This window comes from Dermacentor silvarum, chromosome 1 (genome assembly GCF_013339745.2).
Source record: "Dermacentor silvarum isolate Dsil-2018 chromosome 1, BIME_Dsil_1.4, whole genome shotgun sequence".
NCBI lineage: Eukaryota > Metazoa > Arthropoda > Arachnida > Ixodida > Ixodidae > Dermacentor > Dermacentor silvarum.
In genome coordinates this window covers 268,869,631-268,893,616 of record NC_051154.1, presented here as the reverse complement: position 1 = coordinate 268,893,616, position 23,986 = coordinate 268,869,631, and the positions used below count along the sequence as shown (strand labels likewise).

At 47.3% G+C, this 23,986-nt stretch overlaps 1 protein-coding gene across 1 annotated transcript in view; it reads right to left on the bottom strand.

Moving 5' to 3' along the window:
* The window catches only part of LOC119440238 (serine/arginine repetitive matrix protein 1-like), a 293,035-nt gene that overhangs the window by 94,021 nt on the left and 175,028 nt on the right, over window positions 1–23,986 (bottom strand). The window contains exon 17 of the mRNA XM_049661047.1: window positions 12,327–12,482. Coding sequence (XP_049517004.1) covers window positions 12,327–12,482 — 156 coding nt within the window. The remainder of the gene's footprint in view (window positions 1–12,326; window positions 12,483–23,986) is intronic.

The window sequence follows — 23,986 nt, the reverse complement described above, 5'->3', positions numbered from 1 at the left end:
GCGTGGAAAAAGTTGACTCGTCGCTAAAGATGACATCGCCCCATTTCTCTGTTGTCCAATCTTCATTGCTGTAGCGAACATGAGTCGTTCTTGTAGCTGGTCTGAGAGGCAGGGCTTCTGTGCTGCTACGAAAGACTGCAGGCCAAGCTCACTCAGCCTTCTTACAGTCTCAGACGATACCGTGAGCGAGAGCGCTTCTCGGATATCCTCTGCACTTTGAAAAGGATCAGCCACGATGGCGGCCGTAATCAGGCGGTCCTCTTCCTCAGTCGTGGCCCTTGGACGCCCACTGCGCTCCATATCTGTGATCTGTCATCGTGGCGGAAAGCTTGAATAATCCTATCACGGCAGTCCGGCTCCTGTTGGTTCGGCGGCAGATTTCGCGCTGAGGTATTCCCTCTATAAATAAAACGCACAATGTGCCTTCTTTCGTCAAGTGGAACACGCAGCGGCATCTTTCCAAATAGGAAATCACCACGTGGCCTGAAGCATCTACTACGTTTTCAGCGACTGATGCGAAGATGCGCTATGTGAAAGAAAATTTTCTATGCATCCGCTTTTTCTTTATTTTGATGACAGTGAAACACCTCCCTACCCTTTCTCTCAGACGTTACAGCAACACTCATTGGACCAAGATGCTGCCAACCAAAGTGCGCCAGTAAAACGGCGCGTAAAAAATCGTCGCAGCGCTTCGTGAACTTATCTACCCACTGGCACACCAGTCGAAAGGTTGCAGTGATTGCTCCGATACTGCTATCAAGCGATATGTGGCGGTCTTATCGCAGACAGCGCTCTGCGTCACCAACGAACTAACAATGTCATGCACGGGAATAAAAAATTAACAGGCAGGCGAGTACCAGAGGGCTCATATCCGGGAGAGCGCCCCTGTCGCCGCTAGGTGGCGTACCGCTAGTGCCGCGGATAGGCAGTCTGGCAGCACTCGCGTGGTCCGCAAACTTTTGTGGTTGACTGTACCTTCACCCGCGCAGCGAGCGAAGGTACGTGGGGTCTATCGCTTCAACGGAAACTGAGCGCGCATAAGGTCAGAGCCGTGGGGAGATAAGAGACGGTGCGGTCGAACGAACGACGAGCGCGGTGTTGGCAGCGTAGAAGTGCGCTCCGGCGCGGCTTCCCGCTCCTTGCTTGCGCGTGGGAGAGATAAGAGACTGTGCGGACGAGCGACGAGCGCGGTTGTTGGCAGAAGAGTGCCCCCCCCCCCCCTGCTCCCTCCGGCGCTGGCTTTCCGCTTCCTTGCTTGCGCGTGGGAGAGATAAGAGACTGTGCGGACGAGCGACGAGCGCGGTTGTTGGCAGAGAAGTGCCCCCCCCCCCCCTGCTCCCTCCGGCGCTGGCTTTCCGCTTCCTTGCTTGCGCGTGGGAGATTGAGTGCGTTCGCTCTCCGTGATAGCGCGCGTCCCCGCACGCTTCCGCTGGGGCATACGGCGCGCGGCGAAGATTTTATCTATACGGAACCTCACGGCGACGGCGACGGCGACGACGACGGCGACGCCGACGGCAGAAATCCGGTTGAAGTGTCCATATAATTGCTATCGCAATAAAAATCACAGCATATCCACGGGGTGAATGATGATGAGTGGGCGAAGCTCCGGAGGGAATCATCGATCTCCCGCTTAAGGGGACGCTAGCACAAACGCGTTAGAGACGTGCAGTACTCTCTAGTAAGGGGGAGCGGCCACAGCGTCTACGCAGCCATTTACACATGCCGGAACGTGCACCGCGTTTGCCGACGCCATCACATGACTGCTGAGAGAGTATACCCCCCGTATTCATAAACGCTCCTCGACTTGAACTTGACTTGCCACCGCCTTGGGCAGCGCGTTCGAAGCGCGTTGAAGGTAAGGCGGAGAGGCCACAGCGTCTTACACCAGCTTCTTACACGGGCCGTAACGCGCTAGCACAAACGCGTTAGAAACGCGCTAGAAACGCGGCCTTTCGTTAATGTTGGGTATTTATTGCCATCGTGGTGCTTGTGTCTATGTGTGCTTCGTGGCGTAGTGGGCTAACGCCGCGCGCTCGGAAGCGAGGGGTCCCTGGTTCGATTCCGCGCTACGGACACAACTTCGGAATTTTTTTCTCATTTTTCTCAGACTGGTTACACACTACTACTACGACGAGGGACGAACGGGTGCCGCTTAAGGAGCTTCGCCCCTAAAAACTTATATTTTCCCCATGGTAGGGAAAGAGTTAAAGCCATAATGGCGAAGGTTAAGGGAAATCTATGTACTAACCATAATTCCCATGATCGCTGAACCACCCTGCCTGCAGCTTCCGTGGATACAAGCGCCAGTTTCCTTCAGTTTATGCATGATACTCTGTCAGTGGTAAACGAAGGTGTTCATCGGTTGCTGGGTCAAGCATCGTGGCGGCCTTAGCAGCACGCGCGTTAGTGCTGTGCACGACGCGCAAACTGCTGCCGGCGATTATTGCGTATCAAGCGCAAGCAATTGCACTGCCCTAAACGATGAGCCTGTTTTGACCGTCTACATTGTCTGCTTTATCTTTATGCTTTGCATCCAATTTACGGTCTGTGTTTCTCTTTCTTTTGTTGGCTCTTCAGTGTCTATTTATACTTTCATTTACCCTGCACTTAGTTGACAACTTTCTTTACCTCTTGCTCCATTGCATGGCCACGCTTGAGGTACGAATATTAGGGCATTTTAGCTGCTCATTTCTTTTCTTTGCTCTTTAGTTTTCTTCAAAACTAATTTTGTTCTGCGCTCCTCTTACTTCAAAAGAAGCCCAACCCGTATCACCTTAATCTCCTTCATCTGTGGTTTTACCTGGGCCCACAAATACAGTCGTCCCGTGGACCTCTGCTCAATCTCAAACCCCGAACACATTTGTGATTTAAACGCGGAACTGTATTTAATTACTCGCAAAATGTTGTGTTTATCATTGCGAAAAAATGCTGTATGTTTATTTATTGCTCCATTCCGCTTCCCCTTTATTTTCAGATCTTCTTGGTGGATGCTTAAATAAGTATTTCCTTCGTTTATGTATACGCCGCGGTATCCCTAAAGCTTGACTACGGGTATGACTTGCCGTTGAATTGACAACACGTAATTGCGCGTACCTTTATTAAAAATAATTCTTCCTGGTTTCTCTGTGCTAAACGTAAGGACTGTATTTCTCGCTGCGTTACCACACATATTCGGGAAGTCTCTGTAAATCTCTTGCATCGTCCGCTAGTAACACGATGTCGTCCGCATACATTAGTAAAGGAACATTCTGTTGCACCATTTGTCCATTACGCATGTATGACAATCAAACCCCAATTGTCAGTTAAGCTGTCGTCTTTCTATGCCCATAACATAAAGCGTAAAGAATTGTGAAATATTGCATCCTTGCTTCAGTCCTTCTTGGATTTACATCACTCCATTACACTTTCGGCCTTGCCATACAATTTGTACTCGATTGTTTCTCTCTATCTACCTTAGCAGCTTCACGAAATCGTCACCTATGCCTTAGCGCTTTAGAATATCCCATATCAATTCCCCGTCTACGTCGTCGTACGCTTCCTTAATGTCTAGAAATGCCATCCATAAAAGTCTATTCTGCACTTTTGAATTCTCTATGGCCTGCGTTATTACAAAGATATTACCAACTAAGCGTCTCCCTGTCTGAAACCATTCGTTAGTTGCCTCATGCAGTGTATTGTTTTTCTCCACCCACTTCTACAGCTCGAGTTTTAGGGCCTGCCTTGCCATCCTATACATCACTGAACTTACTGTAACTGGCCCGTACGAGCTCGTATTATCCTCGTCACCTTGGCCCTTATAGACAAGGCTCTTCCTGCCTTCACACCACGCAACACGAATTTCGGTCGTTTTAATAACTTGCTCTATATGGCACTGGCCAGCTCTGCGTTGCTCTTTGTACCACTAAATAATGACTATATTTGGCATGCTAAAAGAACAAGAGTCAACTTAGCAATATTTTAATGCTTTCCATGAACCGCAATGGCACAAGTACGAATGGATACTTTAAAATGCCTGAGGTCATACTCATATCATAAGAAGCCAACAAACATTAACACCAAGGACAACATAGTGGAAATTACTTGTACCTACTAATTGAATTAAAGAAATGATAAATTAATGGAAATGAATGAAAAAACTGTCCGCAGGTGGGGAACGAACCCACGTCTTCGCATTACGCGTGCGATGCTCTCACCATTGAGCTACCGCAGAACCGTTTTCGCATCCACTTTCTGGGGTATTTATGTTTTACAGCTAGAATTAACCCTGGGAATGTTAGCCAGCGCCACCACTCACAACCTTGGGGCGGATGTGGAACATCCTTTCTGCCGCAGGCGTCACGAGCACGTTATCTTTTTTGGGTGTTGGCAACTGGTCAATAAACTCACATATGCTACCTGAAGGCATCAATGTTGCCGGATTCGAGCCCTCGTTATGTAATGAACGAGAAGAAAGGGCACCGAGGGGCCCAATTTTTATTAATCATATCATAAGAAGCCAACAAACATTAATACCAAGGACAACATAGTGGAAATTACTTGTACCTACTAATTGAATTATCATTTCTTTAATTCAATTAGTAGGTACAAGTAATTTCCACTATGTTGTCCTTGGCGTTAATGTTTTGGCTTCTTATGATATGATTAATAAAAATCGGGCCCCTCGGTGCCCTTTCTTCGAGGTCATACTCAGTGCGGCGCCAAGGTTTCGGTGAGTGGGTATGAAAAATCAATGTTTGATATTGACGTTCTGCAATGTTGATCAGCAATTTCGATCACAGTGATTTTGATAAGTGTCTAAAGAATTGTTAGCCATTCCAAACTGGTTTCAAGCCGGAGCATATATATATATATATATATATATATATGTATATAGTGTATATATGTATATATCCCTGGCGCTTGAACCCCTGTGTCCCCGACAAGTATACAGGTATGCAGTATACCACTCTGCCCTCCCTAAAAAACAGCACGTGAACAGCTTCAGATGAGCATTGAGAATTCCAAAAGCTGCAAGATTCAGTATTAAATGGAACAGTGGGTCATGTGTTTACAGTTGGCACTAGCGTACCGCCAGCTCAAGCAACATGTCTTTGCATTGACCGGCCACTGCATCTCCCTTTGTTTTTCTATGCTGATACAGTAATGCATTTTTCGAATATCTGGAAAGCGGCCAATAAGGATAGGCATTTCTTATCTTATCTTTAGATCTTCAAGTATTCAGCGTCCTTAGTCACAACGAAAGTTCCTTTGCTCGAGCTATTCGATTGTTCGTACGAGCAGCTGCAAACGAATCGTAATGTTGGACACACCGCTAGCAATGGCGGCCAACCATGGCGAACGGAGATTATCGTATGGCTCGATATTTTGCACCTATGTATTTTATTGGGTGTATCTTCAATGCGTATAGCCATCGATTGGGGTCACGGCCGCAAGATACAGATCAAGGCCTGTTGTTTGGAATAATCACCCATATGAGCGGCGGGCTATCAGAATCCACATCGGTGACTAACAATTGTTTGGTGCGCACTTGCTTAAATGGAGACGCCGGATAAAGAAGAAGGCAGAGCTCATCCATGTCCACGTTATTTGACCGCAAGGTCATCCCTTCGTAGAAGTATCGTGCCGAGGTGCCATTGCGGTTTCTCGCAGATTTTATTCAAAGCAAGAAAAAAGATAGATAGAGAGAGAGAAAAAAAAGAAGGCGGTTGTAATATGTATAATTTGTATTTTTTACACGTGGTGCATTCTTGGTTGCTCGGTTGGGGCGCGGTTGGGCCTGTCTGTTATTTCCTGCGGCGCGTCCGTGAAGTACGCCGGGCGCTGCTCGTCGGACGCTGTTTCCTTCAAGAGTTTCTTGTGGGGTTTGGTTTCTTGCCGCTAGGTGCTGACCCCGAGTGCTCGGTCAGGTGGAAGGTTCTGCAATCCCCGACCTCACCCTGGAACTCGCAGCCGAACGTTGCCGACTGCTTCAGCCGCTACCATGCTCGATGCTACCGACAATCCGCCTGCAGCTTCCGCCGCTCCCATCATTTGCGGCGCCGTCCAGCGGCAGCGGGGCCCTCCTGTCTTTAGCGGAGCCGGTGAGACTGACGTGGAAGATTGGCTCTCTACCTATGAGCGCGCCAGTGATCACAACAAGTGGGATGACCCAACGAAGTTACGTTCCGTCATGTTCTATCTTGCTGACGTTGTGAACCTCTGGTTCCACAATCATGAGCAGGAACATCCAAACCTGGTCCGTTTTCAAGACAGCATTCACGGAAGTATTCGGCCGCCCAGCCTTACGAACCTCCGTGCTCAACAGCGTCAACGCCAGCGCGATCAACAGCCCGGCGAGACGTACACCAGCTACATTGAGGATGTCGTGGATATTTGCGCCCGCGTCGATTCTACCATGAGTAAGAGGACAAGGTGAAGCACATCCTCAAGGGGATCGAGGACGACCGCATTTCAAATGCTTCTCGCGCGAAACCCTTCATCTGTCGCAGCTGTCGTCCCTCTTTGCCAGAGCTTCGATGAGCTGCGTCGACATACGGTCCTTGCGCGCAGCGCTGTTACAACCCGGCGACATCTCTCACGGGCCTCACGCTTCCCTCCAACTCCTCGGCAGAATCTTCATTCTCCGTTCAGATTAACGCTTTTATTCGTGAGCAGGCGGCATGCCAACAGTCTATGCTGCCTCTCAGCGATGGACCCCTACAGCCTGATGCATCTCTGGCTGCTCCCATTAGGAGAGCCATTCGCGAGGAACTTGCCGACTCGCTACCTTTGGCTCAACCCTGTCCTCCCGTAGCGGCACCTCTGACCTATGCGGCAGTCGCAGCGCGACCTGCGCCGCCGACATTCGCGTTTCCTGCGACAGTGCGACCTCAAGTAGTGCCAACTCCCGCGTCGCCTCCTATTCCGCCCCGAAGCCAAGTTCAGAACCCTTGGGCCACGCGACCATCGACCCATACCTTTCGCTTGCGGCTTCGCTGGCCATGTCGCGCGCTTCTGCCATCGTCGCATGCCACTGGCTATCCCATCTGTCGCAACGCCTGTTATGGATATTCCCACGATGCAACCGGGCATTCCATCCATCCCACCGAGAGTATTCGCCGTCTCCTCGATGCCCTTTCGGCAACAATCGTTTCTCCGTCACCGCGTCGTCGCTTGCTTTCCCCCTTACGTCGTCGCCAATCACCTAGCGAGGGAAACTAGTTGCTGGAGTTCTGCAGACACGAACTGCCAGCTTCGCGACTGCTACAAGGCCTGCACAGTCGCCACGCATTTACTGGATGGTTTGGTCGAAGGAACCGCCACAATTGCGCTTATTGATACTGGGGCGGCAGTTTGTTATGGACGGAAATCTTTGTCGTAAGCTCCGCCAAGGTCTTTATATGAGTGATATCGTGAGCAGACTGACTATAGGGTTCTACGTAACCTTCGTCTCCGTCTCTTGAGATGTACCGATGGAACAAAGTCCGCACGGTGTTGTTCAGTAGCGCCTCGGCCGACTCACGCTGTGTGTTCGCTCTCTCTCGCTTTCACAACACACACACACACACACACACACACACACACACACACACACACACACACACACACACACACACCACACACCACACACACACACACACACACACACACACCACACACACACACACACACACACACACACACACACACACACACACACACACACACACCACACACACACACACAACACACACACACACACACACACACACACACACACACACACACACACCACACACACCACACACACACACACACACACACACACACACACACACACAACACACACACACCACACACACACACACACACACACACACACACACACACACACACACACACACACACACACACACACACACACACACACACACACACACACACACACACACACAACACACACACACACACACACACAACACACACACACACACACACACACACACACACACACACACACACCACACACACACACACCACACACACACACACACACACACACACACACACACACACACCACACACACACACACACACACACACACACACACACACACACACCACCACACACACACACACACACACACACACACACACACACACCACCACACACACACACACACACACCACACACACACACACACACACACACACACACACACACACACCACACACACACACACCACCACACACACACACACACACACACACACACACACACACCACACACACACCCACACACACACACACACACACACCACACACACATACACATACACATATATATCCTCCACAAGCTGCCCACCCGCATGCAGCTGATGTTATTGTAATGCTTACGCACGTGTGGTTTCCCGAGCAAGATGCTCACGGTACTATCAGTAAACTAAGCCGTTTAAGCGTGCGAAATTAATTGTGCAATATGAGGGGCTTCACTTCAAAGCCGTCAGAAAGACAGGTTTCCGCTATAGTTTATTAAAGAGTAGCCGTAAGAAGCCGCGTCGTCTACGGTCGCGGACGTCCCACGATGGTTAGCTCCGCCACCCATGTCATTCCATTCCCCTCCCATTCAATCCCATTCGCATCACATCCATTCGCATCCTCATTCATTGCAATTCCGTTCATTTGTCTGGAAAGCGCAGAACAACATCCTTTTCAGAAAACGAAACGACAATCCAATAAAAATGATACTCCTTTCTGCAGTTTCTCAACGAGATAATATATCACCAACTTGGGATTTATTTCTGAGTTAAAGCATGTCTAAATTGATGCAGTAAGTACTGAAAATTTGTTTTCTATGCAACCACTGGTGCATATTACATGAAGACCAGCGCAAAAGCTATTTAGTCTGGAGTACCAGCATATCGCAGTATCCTTCCAATAATTCACGCGAGGACACAACTACCGAGACGGGGGCCATGAGTTTTGAAAGCGGAGCAGAAAACACGTCAATGAACGTGCATGGTAACGACCATTTGCGGACAGCTCAGGTGGCGTGAAGGGCGGGTAAGCAGTGAGCATGAAGGTCACCCTTTGTTCTCACAGATTGTCTCGCAGTCTCCACACCGAGCACCCTGACTGGCCCAATCACTATTGCTTTGGCGCTCTATGGCCATAGTGTCCTTTGTGCCATTAAACACCATCAGTCATCATCATCAACATCTGCACACCGCGTTCGCTCTTGGCAGACAGTCGTAAAGCTAGTACCTATCATAACAAAGCAGGGGCGTAGCCAGGGGAGGGGGGGGGGGGCTGACGGGGCTTCAGCCCGTCCCGCAAAATTCTTTCGTGCTCGCTTGCACCACAGGTGCCGCGAATCATTCTGGTTTTCGTCTACAATGTTTTTTTCACGCTAGGAACGACATTTCGCGAACATTGCCAACTAGGGCTGGATTTCGTGGCAATGCCCCTGCACCTGGAGTCACATAACGTAAGGAGACCCATTCGAGCACCAACTTTCAAGACCTTTCGATAGCGAGTGGGCGCGTTGCGGCATCTCGCAGCGGAATCTACAGAGCACATGGATTTCAATTCCGAAACCTTAAGGGTATAAAGTTCTCAAACTTTTGACGCGAAAAGTGCACTGACCTTTCCAAAGGCGTGCATTAGATTTTCAATCCTGCAACTTTATGCGTTTAGTGTTCTTACAAACTTGGGCCAACATGCGCGCACTGGAGCCTTCGTGTCCAAGCCGTTCCAGAAATGGAAGCATGGGATCATATTCTTGCACACACACGAAAATACTAAGTATCACCATGACTGTCAACTGGCAGCTGATATTTTCTCCAAACATTGTCAGGAAGCACGCCATTTGTGATCGATCAGCTTGACCAGTGCAGGCAAAGTAAAATAAGAGAAAACCGAAGAAACTTAACGGCCTAGTATTGAGGGAGTTCTTTTTTTCATTTTCAAGGGCAACAAGGTCTGGCTCTCCATGGACAGAGGACTCTATGGATTTAAGCAAAGCCTCCGCTGAAAATACTGGTATTTTGAGAGCGCTTCTTCGCATGCGAGCTGATTGTGGAGATGCATATCTGATGACCCATTTGGAAAGTTGCCCCAGTAATGCCTCGTATTTATGCCCAGATGTACAAAATTAAATTATAGAAATTGGTGGTGAAATTATCAAAGAAAGTCTAGACGCCAAAGTAAACGCTGCAGGCTGCTTCTCCATACTTGCTTACGAAACGACGGATATTGATAGAATCGAACAGCTTATTGTTTTGGCAAGGTACCTAAACAATGATGCCAACGACATTGAAGGAGTGTTTTTAGGGTTTTAGCACCGAATAGAGGCCTATCTCATTGGGACTGCAGCTTCTATGTCAATGTGTACAAATTCTTGCAGATTCTAGTCACCCTTCCAGCGACCACTGCCAGCGCAGACGAAAATATTTTTTCACATGAAATCACTAAAAATATACTTGCGCTATACAATGTCTGAAGAACGCATGGTTAGGCTGGCGCTTGTATACGCCCACAGAGACGTCAGCATTGACAGAACTCATTGACCGCTTCGCTAAACTTCCCCGCCGAGTCAAGTTAGTCCTTCAGATAGCGAAGCGGCAAAAAATCAATACAAGTAAAAGGCTCTATTCCTTCAGGTCCATAAACTCGTAATTATCAAAACGTGTGACTGTTCATTAGCTTTTAAAACCACAGAAATTTTCACTGTTTATTCTAACAGTTAGCATCATGATCGAAATTATCCTGCGAATATGAAAATTACTAGGACATCAATAACAATTTTGACCGACCGTGCTCATTGAAAGCCCGGCCCATGCGGTGTTTCCCTACAAACACACTCGGATGTTGGGTAGTACAACTTACCGCATCATCGATGGTTTTCGTTTGGCCTTTCCTTTTTAGCTGCCTGCTTTTGCTTCTTTTTTGGACCGAAGCAATACCCTTCTTTTATTTTGGGTGCAGAATATTTGTTGCAGCTCTACAGGCAGTTAAATTACACATTTTCGTAATGATTTCTGCATTATTCGTCTATTATTGTACCCATATAGTGGTGTCACGACGCCGCATGGCCCAACGATTTCTGTATCATAGTTTCGATTTCTATGATATAAACTATGATACAGAAATCATAGATACGATTTCTGTATCATAGTTTCGTTCTTGACTGGATCGTCTGTCTTTCTATGGATAAAGTTTACTATCTGTGACGGCGCAACATGTTTATATCTTGTTGGACGTATTATATACACTGACGTTTGCTTAAATACGTATATTTACTGGAAACTTATAGGTATATTTAAATATCTTGTTGCGAGCTTTTGTGTATACAAGAAGTGAACCTTGTTTTCAGCGACAATTTGTTGCACTTTATCGAGAATTGTACCCTGGCATTTGTATATGTCATTCTATCTTCGCATTTGTAATGTATAACTTGCAGAACTCCTGCTTTTATATCTATTCACTCTTGCGACTATAATCTCGGTGTAATCACAATACATGACCGGTAACAGCTGCTCCTGCGCAATCTATTGCAACGAAGGACCGCGTCATTGAGGTTTTTCCATGGCCGTTGCATAAGTACAAAAATACAAACAAGGTTCTTGAATGACAAAGAACCCTGTATGACAGTGTTTCATCAAAATAAATGTCCTCAACTTGTTTTTTTCATGGCCTTACGTTTTTCATATCAGCTGCATGCATTGCTTTGCTGGTTTCGAACTGATATAGTCCTAAAGTTCATGTGATATTTTCTTTACTTAATAAATAGACAAGAAAACGCTGAAGCATTGCTATCAGTGATTTTTGCCATAATTTTTGGGACACGAATATATTCGTGTATGAAAAAATACATATTTTACGTTGACAGTGCGTAGCCTGAATAATTTGTTGGCAGCATCTAATATACAATGGCATTAGCAATGGCAATGCAGTTACTATTCGTGTATTTGATCAATCGAAAAATTACATCAGGAGGAGGCCGCGCAGCAACGTGAGCCCCGCACACAATATCGGGCTACGCCACTGACTCAGCGGCATCTTTTGTTATTATACACCTCCAAACACGCGCTTTCCTCTTGCGAGGTATCGTCGTGACCCGCTGTGTGGTTCAGAAAGACTGTACAGTCACTTTGGGGCACGCATCGCGGTGAAGGTCAATTTACACAAATTCACATTTCTTCCTACGTCGCCCACGTACGTAGCTATTAAAACTGACTTTATTCCTGCCAAGGTGAATTAGGTCACGCCCGATAAAATTTCAGACTATGCACGCGCCGTAATGCTCTCCTAACTAAGAACAAAAGAAGCAAGGATGCTCATCCGCAATGAAACGCATGATAACTTACCCGGCCAGCGTTGGGCCCATTCGATGAGACGCCGGAAGCCCCGCGTGTTCCGCGGCGTCGCCTCTGCCGCATCGGGGACTCCCGGTCATGGGCTCCCTCTGCCGGCCCCGGCAGCTGGACCGCAGCGCTGCCGCCCGCCGCTTGGCGCTCCGAGCGCTGCACATCAAAAGATACGCGTGCATGTGACTCTACACAAGCTGCCAAATTACACAATGTGGCTTGCCCATGCGATTGCGTGAAATGCGGCGTCCAAACTAAACAGCGTTAATTATAAGCCGTCTAAGTAAACCAAGCAATAATGGGGTGGAAATTCTCCTACTGTTTGAGTTATAGCCACGACTTATTAACTTGATAATAAGTAAGGACATGCATAGGTACAAGCACTTTTACGCACCACTGTTTCCCGCGTAATTCCATTTCATGACATTAAAATAAAACTTGCAGATTTTTGAAAAAAGCAAAGCGAACGCGAGAGCAGAACGCTGTACGTCTGTATTGCAGTGTGCTGTCCATAATAAGCGAAGGTCCGCGACGTCAGCCTACTGTGTTCATTATTGGGTGCACATAGATGTCTATTGTTGCGGGGCACATCCCCCAAACACAGAACCTTATTTCAACGCCCATTGCGTCTATACCCTAGCTGGCTGGAGCGGTTCCATTTCTTAATTTTTTTCCCTTCTGCCCGAAATATTTAGCCCCCACCTGAAGAAGCCGCTTACCGTGCACATTCTAGCCGACTTATGAACACGCGTGCCGAGGTTCAACCACAATAAAAAATTAATAAATTTGGCGATGAATTAATAAATCAATCAAATCTGTGCTCTATAACGTCAAGAAGAACATGCGTACAAAATATTTGCAACAACTAATCCTCCTTTGCGATGCAGTCGAAGCGACACAGATGGATAACCTGTCGTTTATGGACGCTTTTATAAAAGTTTCACGTTCTGCTTTGGTATTTTATGGTGCTCACTTGCTCCTTTCCGCATTTTGCGAGTGGATGTGTGTGCGTTTGATGTTTCTTTTGTCGCGTCCTTTGATCTATCGTTATGTAATAAAGCTGTAGTAGCATATATACCAAGCCGGATGCAGAGTTCGACTAACCTGTCCCCCTATCGTTAGACTTTCTCTCTCCAGAGAAAGCTTTGTTTTCAAAAAAATGGTTGACATACATGGTTTCCATACAATACAATTTGGCAATACGCATGTCTAATGCAAGGTCGGTGGGCTATGAGGTGCGAATAACATAAGATGAAAGTGCGCACTCAAGAGACTACAGGCTAGCCCTGCCATAATGCATTGCCGACATTCTGAACATTTTTGCTCTGAGAACCAAATTTAAAATATATTTTTGTTCACTACACTCTATACGCGGTGTCCCAGGAATCATGCACCCAGATTTAAAGAAAGACACCAATAATTTTACGCGAATAAGACCTGGTGCATCTCTTTGAAAGCCTTGTTCAGGAACTGCAGTATTGTTTAGTCCTTGATATTACGTAACTATTTGATTGTTGTTCTAATTCTCAAGATGTCAATCAAGTGGTTGTAGGTAATCGTAAAACACGTCCAAAACGAGATGTCTTCAGCAAGGTACACATCGCGTCGTAATTTTTTTGCGGGAAAACAGCCCGCGAACTGTGAAAAACATAATGTGACTGCGCACCCGCGCTCACTATACTGTCCCTTCTGGGAGCACACTAGTGTAGTCTCAGTGGTATCTCAGTTTCCTGCCGATCCCATCTCAGGAACTCTGCCGATCCCATCGTTCAGCCACGATGGGAATGGTGGGTATAGTAGATGGATTTCTCCGACATTCGACCTTGGGACTTCAGGCGATCTTATGGCATTGTTTGTTACACTCTATCTCTCTTCGTTATCATAAATATTAAAGCTATCCATACTTTTCTTACACCACAAGTCAATAAGACTATGCGAACTCGCATAATCGCGGCTGATTGCAGCTGGTCTGGATCTCCATAGCTGCGGCGTCACAGTGTCAATGTGAAGCTTCTGTGTGAGGTTCTCTGTTCATATCCTGCTGTCGGATAATTTTAATAGTGTTTATTTCGTTATAGATACCGCCGTACTTTCTCGAACATGATCAGCTTCCAATGTCACGGAGTCGTTTACCTCTTTCCGTATCGCGCCCATTGGGCATGGTTAGCTCTCTATCGATGGTTTGAAACGACGCTTTCGTGACCTTCCGCGCCGCTCACGGACACACTGCAGTGCCATCGGGCGGGAATGGGGAGAAACTATAGTTTTGTTTTCTAAACAGTTCGCTTTTTTCCCACCAAGCGGTGATTTTTAAACGCGCTCCGAAGTTTCGCGATCGTCAAAGCAGAACCTAAAATGTGCGGCTCCGGAAACGGCGCGCGCGCTTTGGGAGATCGCAGATATCGTGATTCCGGTGCCTCTGTGGCCGATCTTATCGATACCTCGAATAGCAGAGAGTCAGAGGACCCTGACATTTCGTCGGATTTTGAGTCTGAAAGCGACGACGACGCCAACCAGCCCGGAACATCAGGCGGCCGCAGCCCAGCACGCTCAACTGTAGTGCTTGCAGTGAAATTTTTGTAGCGAAATACCTGTTTTAATTTTACCTGTGCCGCTGTTTACGAAAAAATCTAAATAAATTTAGATTTTTTTCTGAGATAGTGCATAAGAGAGGGCAATGCATTTTCTATATCTGATCATTTTCTTAACATTTTTTTTCTTAGTAAATACAAGCGTGTGTTTACAAACTTTGTTTCATTTTATCGCACAATCTTGATTTTCACAATTGATATCTTTTGTATCACATACATCGTGTTAATAAAACTTTTATGCGTGAAAAGTGCATTCATTTTCTTTCTGTTAATGTATTACATTAAATATTGAGTGCAGTAGTTCTTTCAGAAAGAACATCTGTCGTAACATACAAAAAAAATGTCACAGTTTCGCCCTAAGGGCGAAGCAATGAATGCGATAGCAACACAGCAATGTCATACGAAGTAAGGTGAACGGCTTTGGTAGCAATATGAATTGTAGTAAACATGAGCTCATTAAGTAAGCAGGTGTGCTGCGGCGTAAGTAGACCGACATGAAGAGAGACTCGATGACCACGAGAAGGCGCGTGTGAAACGGTGGTGTTGATGAGAAGCGCTTACCGTGGGCAGCGCGTGCGAAGGGACACACCTGTAGTGCTGCACTGCCGATCTGGGCAGCATTGCATGTGTAGCGTGCGTTGGAAAATGTGGCCCGACTATTACTAACTGAATGAACAAGCGTGGTGTGAGCGCGCACAAACAAACATCAATAGATCACACTGAATGACTGCAGCCAACGACTGTCAAAACGCTGGCAGCGCAACGTACAGTCAACCACAAAAGTTTGCGGACCACGCGAGCGCGTGGCCAAGAGCCTCTTCGCGACACTTCCGCTACGTCACCAGCGATCGACAGCAGCGCTACGTTGAAGACGCATCCCTCCTTAAATCTATGGCCTGTCTATTTTCGCACTGTGCGCAAATATTTTCTACCTATCTCTTTCAACGTGACGCGCTCTTTGTTAGCCAGGGCTACTTGCTTATATTTTGAGAGCAGAATATCAGTACAAGTAATCAGAGAGCGTATTCTTCGGCTGTTATCAGTTCTATTTTCGCGTAGCCGCGCTGTTTTTTTTTTTTTTTTTTCGTGAGTGCGTGAGTGAGCGGTGAGGCAGCCATGGGACACAGATGCTTAGTCAGTAGGCAGAATTTTTCCGTTCCTCCCCCATCGCTAAGTGACAGTAGCGGCCGGGATTTGATCGCCTGCGCCCAGGTTTTGCTGCGCAAAGCCCGAACCACCGCACTGCTATAGTGGTTACATTTAGAAAAATAAGAAATAATCGAGTGCGATGACTCTTTTTATAACCCTTTGCGACACGGCGTCCTTGTTTGGGGACTCGAACTTCGGTGGCGCGTCCCACGCCACGTGTTTCTTCAAATGACCTAAAACTCAGTGTGCACATTCGTGTCCGCTTCCTGATGGGACAACTAGCGGTCAGTTAACTTCATTGTCCTGCGTATTGCTGCAGATGATCACTTTGCTGGAGACACGACCATGTCAGACAATCGTTCGACGTGCCGCGTTCCAAGACCAACGTCAAGAGTATTTTTTTTCTCCGGTCGACACGAATACAACCGAAAAAGCAAGTGTGCATGCGTTTCGGGCCTAATAGTTGATTCTTTTTATGCAAGCATTGAAGCTGACGGATTTCAGAATAATTAGATAATGAGTTATACGCTAATTAATTTTTTTTACTGAAACTTGCACAAAACAGCACATTGCTTCGTCTTCTTTCTTGGAATGTAATAGTGAGCGTCTTGAAATGATGCCATGCGCATTTGACGCATTTGCAGACAGTGCATCATAATTCGTGTCTGAAGGGGATGAATTTATTCACAAGACATTTACAGAAGTGTCATGAAACATAGGTCTCTCAATGATCTAGTAGGAAGTGAAATGTCCGCCGTTTTCTAGCACCTTATTGATGCGTGTGGGCATCGACTCGTACAAAGATTCAGTAATCTCCGGTCGACCACGCAGGCTTTCCCATTCTTGTGCGATCGCTTGCCACAGCGTATCGGCCGTGCGGCCGCGGTTGGCTCGTGTGGACAGCCGTTTCTTCAACATGCCCCAGACATTTTCTATGGGATTCACGTCGGCGCCACATGGAGGCCACTCAAGCTGGCAAACAGCATGTTCTTCTAGCAATGACTGGACGATACGTGCTTTATGGATCGGGCTGCGGTAGTGTTGAAAAAATAGCAGCCGTCGCTGAAGGGACCGTCCAGCGCATACGGAACGAGGTGTCTAGTGATGACGTCGCAGTACCGTGACGCAGTGAAGGGCCCTTCCAGACGCACAAGGGGACCAAGGCCATCTTTGCTGATTGCTCCCCACACCCTCACGGAACACCGTCCACTGGATAGAACACTATGTGTGTAATTAGGCAGATATCTGCAAGAAATAGCATACAATTGGGTTCCAGCGGCGCGTCTAAAAATGTTGTGATTCCTCTTGCGTATGAACTTTATAATGCTGTTATAGAGTTGCAATAGAAAACGTGCAAACATCATTAGATAGTACTGAAAGACCCACTGGCAGCTTTTAATTAGCTTCAGAGTAAGTAGTACTATGAAACAATCGTTAATGTTTTCAACATAATACCACTACAGAAAAATCTCGTAATGTCCAAAAGCTCATTTTACGTGAAACATGTTGTGATGCAGAATTAGCTTCGTGAATTAACTGCCAATACACTGTAAACACACCTGCAGTTTAGTGGACGCCAAACCCGCTTCCGTTGGTCCCAGCGCGTGGAAAAGTTGACTCGTCGCTAAAGATGACATCGCCCCATTTCTCTGTTGTCCAATCTTTCATTGCTGTAGCGAACATGAGTCGTTCTTGTAGCTGGCTGTCTGAGAGGCAGGGCTTCTGTGCTGCTACGAAAGACTGCAGGCCAAGCTCACTCAGCCTTCTTACAGTCTCAGACGATACCGTGAGCGAGAGCGCTTCTCGGATATCCTCTGCACTTTGAAAAGGATCAGCCACGATGGCGGCCGTAATCAGGCGGTCCTCTTCCTCAGTCGTGGCCCTTGGACGCCCACTGCGCTCCATATCTGTGAATCTGTCATCGTGGCGGAAAGCTTGAATAATCCTATTCACGGCAGTCCGGCTCCTGTTGGTTCGGCGGCAGATTTCGCGCTGAGGTATTCCCTCTATAAATAAACGCACAATGTGCCTTCTTTCGTCAAGTGGAACACGCAGCGGCATCTTTCCAAATAGGAAATCACCACGTGGCCTGAAGCAAGTCTACTACGTTTTCAGCGACTGATGCGAAGATGCGCCTATGTGTGAAAGAAAATTTTCTATGCATCCGCTTTTTTCTTTATTTTTGATGACAGTGAAACACCTCCCTACCCTTTCTCTCAAGACGTAGAAGCAGCAACACTCATTGGACCAAGATGCTGCCAACCAAAGTGCGCCAGTAAACGTCGCGTAAAAAAATCGTCGCAGCGCTTCGTGAAACTTATCTACCCACTGGCACACCAGTCGACAAAGGTTGCAGTGATTGCTCCGATACTGCTATCAAGCCAGATATGTGGCGGTCTTATCGCAGACAGCGCTCTGCGTCAACACAACGAACTAACAATGTCATGCACGGGAATAAAAAATTAACAGGCAGGCGAGTACCAAGAGGGCTCATATCCGGGAGAGCGCCCCTGTCGCCGCTAGGTGGCGTACCGCTAGGTGCCGCGGATAGGCAGTCTGGCACGCACTCGCGTGGTCCGCAAACTTTTGTGGTTGACTGTACCTTCACCCGCGCAGCGAGCGAAGGTACGTGGGGTCTATCGCTTCAACGGAAACTGAGCGCGCATAAAGGTCAGAGCCGTGTGGAGATAAGAGACGGTGCGGTCGAACGAACGACGAGCGCGGTTGTTGGCAGCGTAGAAGTGCGCTCCGGCGCTGGCTTCCCGCTTCCTTGCTTGCGCGTGGGAGAGATAAGAGACTGTGCGGACGAGCGACGAGCGCGGTTGTTGGCAGAAGAGTGCCCCCCCCCCCCCCCTGCTCCCTCCGGCGCTGGCTTTCCGCTTCCTTGCTTGCGCGTGGGAGAGATAAGAGACTGTGCGGACGAGCGACGAGCGCGGTTGTTGGCAGAGAAGTGCCCCCCCCCCCCCCCTGCTCCCTCCGGCGCTGGCTTTCCGCTTCCTTGCTTGCGCGTGGGAGATTGAGTGCGTTCGCTCTCCGTGATAGCGCGCGTCCCCGCACGCTTCCGCTGGGGCATACGGCGCGCGGCGAAGATTTTATCTATACGGAACCTCACGGCGACGGCGACGGCGACGACGACGGCGACGCCGACGGCAGAAATCCGGTTGAAGTGTCCATATAATTGCTATCGCAATAAAAATCACAGCATATCCACGGGGTGAATGATGATGAGTGGGCGAAGCTCCGGAGGGAATCATCGATCTCCCGCTTAAGGGGACGCTAGCACAAACGCGTTAGAGACGTGCAGTACTCTCTAGTAAGGGGGAGCGGCCACAGCGTCCTACGCAGCCATTTACACATGCCGGAACGTGCACCGCGTTTGCCGACGCCATCACATGACTGCTGAGAGAGTATACCCCCCGTATTCATAAACGCTCCTCGACTTGAACTTGACTTGCCACCGCCTTGGGCAGCGCGTTCGAAGCGCGTTGAAGGTAAGGCGGAGAGGCCACAGCGTCTTACACCAGCTTCTTACACGGGCCGTAACGCGCTAGCACAAACGCGTTAGAAACGCGCTAGAAACGCGGCCTTTCGTTAATGTTGGGTATTTATTGCCATCGTGGTGCTTGTGTCTATGTGTGCTTCGTGGCGTAGTGGGCTAACGCCGCGCGCTCGGAAGCGAGGGGTCCCTGGTTCGATTCCGCGCTACGGACACAACTTCGGAATTTTTTTTCTCATTTTTCTCAGACTGGTTACACACTACTACTACGACGAGGGACGAACGGGTGCCGCTTTAAGGAGCTTCGCCCCTAAAAACTTATATTTTCCCCATGGTAGGGAAAGAGTTAAAGCCATAATGGCGAAGGTTAAGGGAAATCTATGTACTAACCATAATTCCCATGATCGCTGAACCACCCTGCCTGCAGCTTCCGTGGATACAAGCGCCGCAGTTTCCTTCAGTTTATGCATGATACTCTGTCAGTGGTAAACGAAGGTGTTCATCGGTTGCTGGGTCAAGCATCGTGGCGGCCTTAGCAGCACGCGCGTTAGTGCTGTGCACGACGCGCAAACTGCTGCCGGCGATTATTGCGTATCAAGCGCAAGCAATTGCACTGCCCTAAACGATGAGCCTGTTTTGACCGTCTACATTGTCTGCTTTATCTTTATGCTTTGCATCCAATTTACGGTCTGTGTTTCTCTTTCTTTTTGTTGGCTCTTCAGTGTCTATTTATACTTTCATTTACCCTGCACTTAGTTGACAACTTTCTTTACCTCTTGCTCCATTGCATGGCCACGCTTGAGGTACGAATATTAGGGCATTTTAGCTGCTCATTTCTTTTTATCTTTGCTCTTTAGTTTTTCTTCAAAACTAATTTTGTTCTGCGCTCCTCTTACTTCAAAAGAAGCCCAACCCGTATCACCTTAATCTCCTTCATCTGTGGTTTTACCTGGGCCCACAAATACAGTCGTCCCGTGGACCTCTGCTCAATCTCAAACCCCGAACATATTTGTGATTTAAACGCGGAACTGTATTTAATTACTCGCAAAATGTGTTTATCATTGCGAAAAAATGCTGTATGTTTATTTATTGCTCCATTCCGCTTCCCCTTTATTTTCAGATCTTCTTGGTGGATGCTTAAATAAGTATTTCCTTCGTTATGTATACGCCGCGGTATCCCTAAAGCTTGACTACGGGTATGACTTGCCGTTGAATTGACAACACGTAATTGCGCGTACCTTTATTAAAAATAATTCTTCCTGGTTTCTCTGTGCTAAACGTAAGGACTGTATTTCTCGCTGCGTTACCACACATATTCGGGAAGTCTCTGTAAATCTCTTGCATCGTCCGCTAGTAACACGATGTCGTCCGCATACATTAGTAAAGGAACATTCTGTTGCACCATTTGTCCATTACGCATGTATGACAAATCAAACCCCAATTGTCAGTTAAGCTGTCGTCTTTCTATGCCCATAACATAAAGCGTAAAGAATTGTGAAATATTGCATCCTTGCTTCAGTCCTTCTTGGATTTACATCACTCCATTACACTTTCGGCCTTGCCATACAATTTGTACTCGATTGTTTCTCTCTATCTACCTTAGCAGCTTCACGAAATCGTCACCTATGCCTTAGCGCTTTAGAATATCCCATATCAATTCCCCGTCTACGTCGTCGTACGCTTCCTTAATGTCTAGAAATGCCATCCATAAAAGTCTATTCTGCACTTTTGAATTCTCTATGGCCTGCGTTATTACAAAGATATTACCAACTAAGCGTCTCCCTGTCTGAAACCATTCGTTAGTTGCCTCATGCAGTGTATTGTTTTTCTCCACCCACTTCTACAGCTCGAGTTTTAGGGCCTGCCTTGCCATCCTATACATCACTGAACTTACTGTAACTGGCCCGTACGAGCTCGTATTATCCTCGTCACCTTGGCCCTTATAGACAAGGCTCTTCCTGCCTTCACACCACGCAACACGAATTTCGGTCGTTTTAATAACTTGCTCTATATGGCACTGGCCAGCTCTGCGTTGCTCTTTGTACCACTAAATAATGACTATATTTGGCATGCTAAAAGAACAAGAGTCAACTTAGCAATATTTTAATGCTTTCCATGAACCGCAATGGCACAAGTACGAATGGATACTTTAAAATGCCTGAGGTCATACTCATATCATAAGAAGCCAACAAACATTAACACCAAGGACAACATAGTGGAAATTACTTGTACCTACTAATTGAATTAAAGAAATGATAAATTAATGGAAATGAATGAAAAAACAACTGTCCGCAGGTGGGGAACGAACCCACGTCTTCGCATTACGCGTGCGATGCTCTCACCATTGAGCTACCGCAGAACCGTTTTCGCATCCACTTTCTGGGGTATTTATGTTTTACAGCTAGAATTAACCCTGGGAATGTTAGCCAGCGCCACCACTCACAAACCTTGGGGCGGATGTGGAACATCCTTTCTGCCGCAGGCGTCACGAGCACGTTATCTTTTTTGGGTGTTGGCAACTGGTCAATAAACTCACATATGCTACCTGAAGGCATCAATGTTGCCGGATTCGAGCCCTCGTTATGTAATGAACGAGAAGAAAGGGCACCGAGGGGCCCAATTTTTATTAATCATATCATAAGAAGCCAACAAACATTAATACCAAGGACAACATAGTGGAAATTACTTGTACCTACTAATTGAATTATCATTTCTTTAATTCAATTAGTAGGTACAAGTAATTTCCACTATGTTGTCCTTGGCGTTAATGTTTGTTGGCTTCTTATGATATGATTAATAAAAATCGGGCCCCTCGGTGCCCTTTCTTCGAGGTCATACTCAGTGCGGCGCCAAGGTTTCGGTGAGTGGGTATGAAAAATCAATGTTTGATATTGACGTTCTGCAATGTTGATCAGCAATTTCGATCACAGTGATTTTGATAAGTGTCTAAAGAATTGTTAGCCATTCCAAACTGGTTTCAAGCCGGAGCATATATATATATATATATATATATATATATATATATATATGTATATATGTGTATATATGTATATATCCCTGGCGCTTGAACCCCTGTGTCCCCGACAAGTATACAGGTATGCAGTATACCACTCTGCCCTCCCTAAAAACAGCACGTGAACAGCTTTCAGGATGAGCATATGAGAATTCCAAAAGCTGCCAAGATTCATTGATTAAATGGAACAGTGGGTCATGTGTTATACAGTTGGCACTAGCGTACCGCCAGCTCAAGCAACATGTCTTTGCATTGACCGGCCACTGCATCTCCCTTTGTTTTTCTATGCTGATACAGTTAAATGCATTTTTCGAATATCTGGAAAGCGGCCAATAAGGATAGCATTTCTTATCTTATCTTTAGATCTTCAAGTATTCAGCGTCCTTAGTCACAACGAAAGTTCCTTTGCTCGAGCTATTCGATTGTTCGTACGAGCAGCAGCAAACGAATCGTAATGTTGGACACACCGCTAGCAATGGCGGCCAACCAATGGCGAACGGAGATTATCGTATGGCTCGATATTTTGCACCTATGTATTTTATTGGGTGTATCTTCAATGCGTATAGCCATCGATTGGGGTCACGGCCGCAAGATACAGATCAAGGCCTGTTGTTTGGAATAATCACCCATATGAGCGGCGGGCTATCAGAATCCCACATCGGTGACTAACAATTGTTGGTGCGCACTTGCTTAAATGGAGACGCCGGATAAAGAAGAAGGCAGAGCTCATCCATGTCCACGTTATTTGACCGCAAGGTCATCCCTTCGTAGAAGTATCGTGCCGAGGTGCCATTGCGGTTTCTCGCAGATTTTATTCAAAGCAAGAAAAAAAGATAGATAGAGAGAGAGAAAAAAAAGAAGGCGGTTGTAATATGTATAATTTGTATTTTTTACACGTGGTGCATTCTTGGTTGCTCGGTTGGGGCGCGGTTGGGCCTGTCTGTTATTTCCTGCGGCGCGTCCGTGAAAGTACGCCGGGCGCTGCTCGTCGGACGCTGTTTCCTTCAAGAGTTTCTTGTGGGGTTTGGTTTCTTGCCGCTAGGTGCTGACCCCGAGTGCTCGGTCAGGTGGAAGGTTCTGCAATCCCCGACCTCACCCTGGAACTCGCAGCCGAACGTTGCCGACTGCTTCAGCCGCTACCATGCTCGATGCTACCGACAATCCGCCTGCAGCTTCCGCCGCTCCCATCATTTGCGGCGCCGTCCAGCGGCAGCGGGGCCCTCCTGTCTTTAGCGGAGCCGGTGAGACTGACGTGGAAGATTGGCTCTCTACCTATGAGCGCGCCAGTGATCACAACAAGTGGGATGACCCAACGAAGTTACGTTCCGTCATGTTCTATCTTGCTGACGTTGTGAACCTCTGGTTCCACAATCATGAGCAGGAACTCCAAACCTGGTCCGTTTTCAAGACA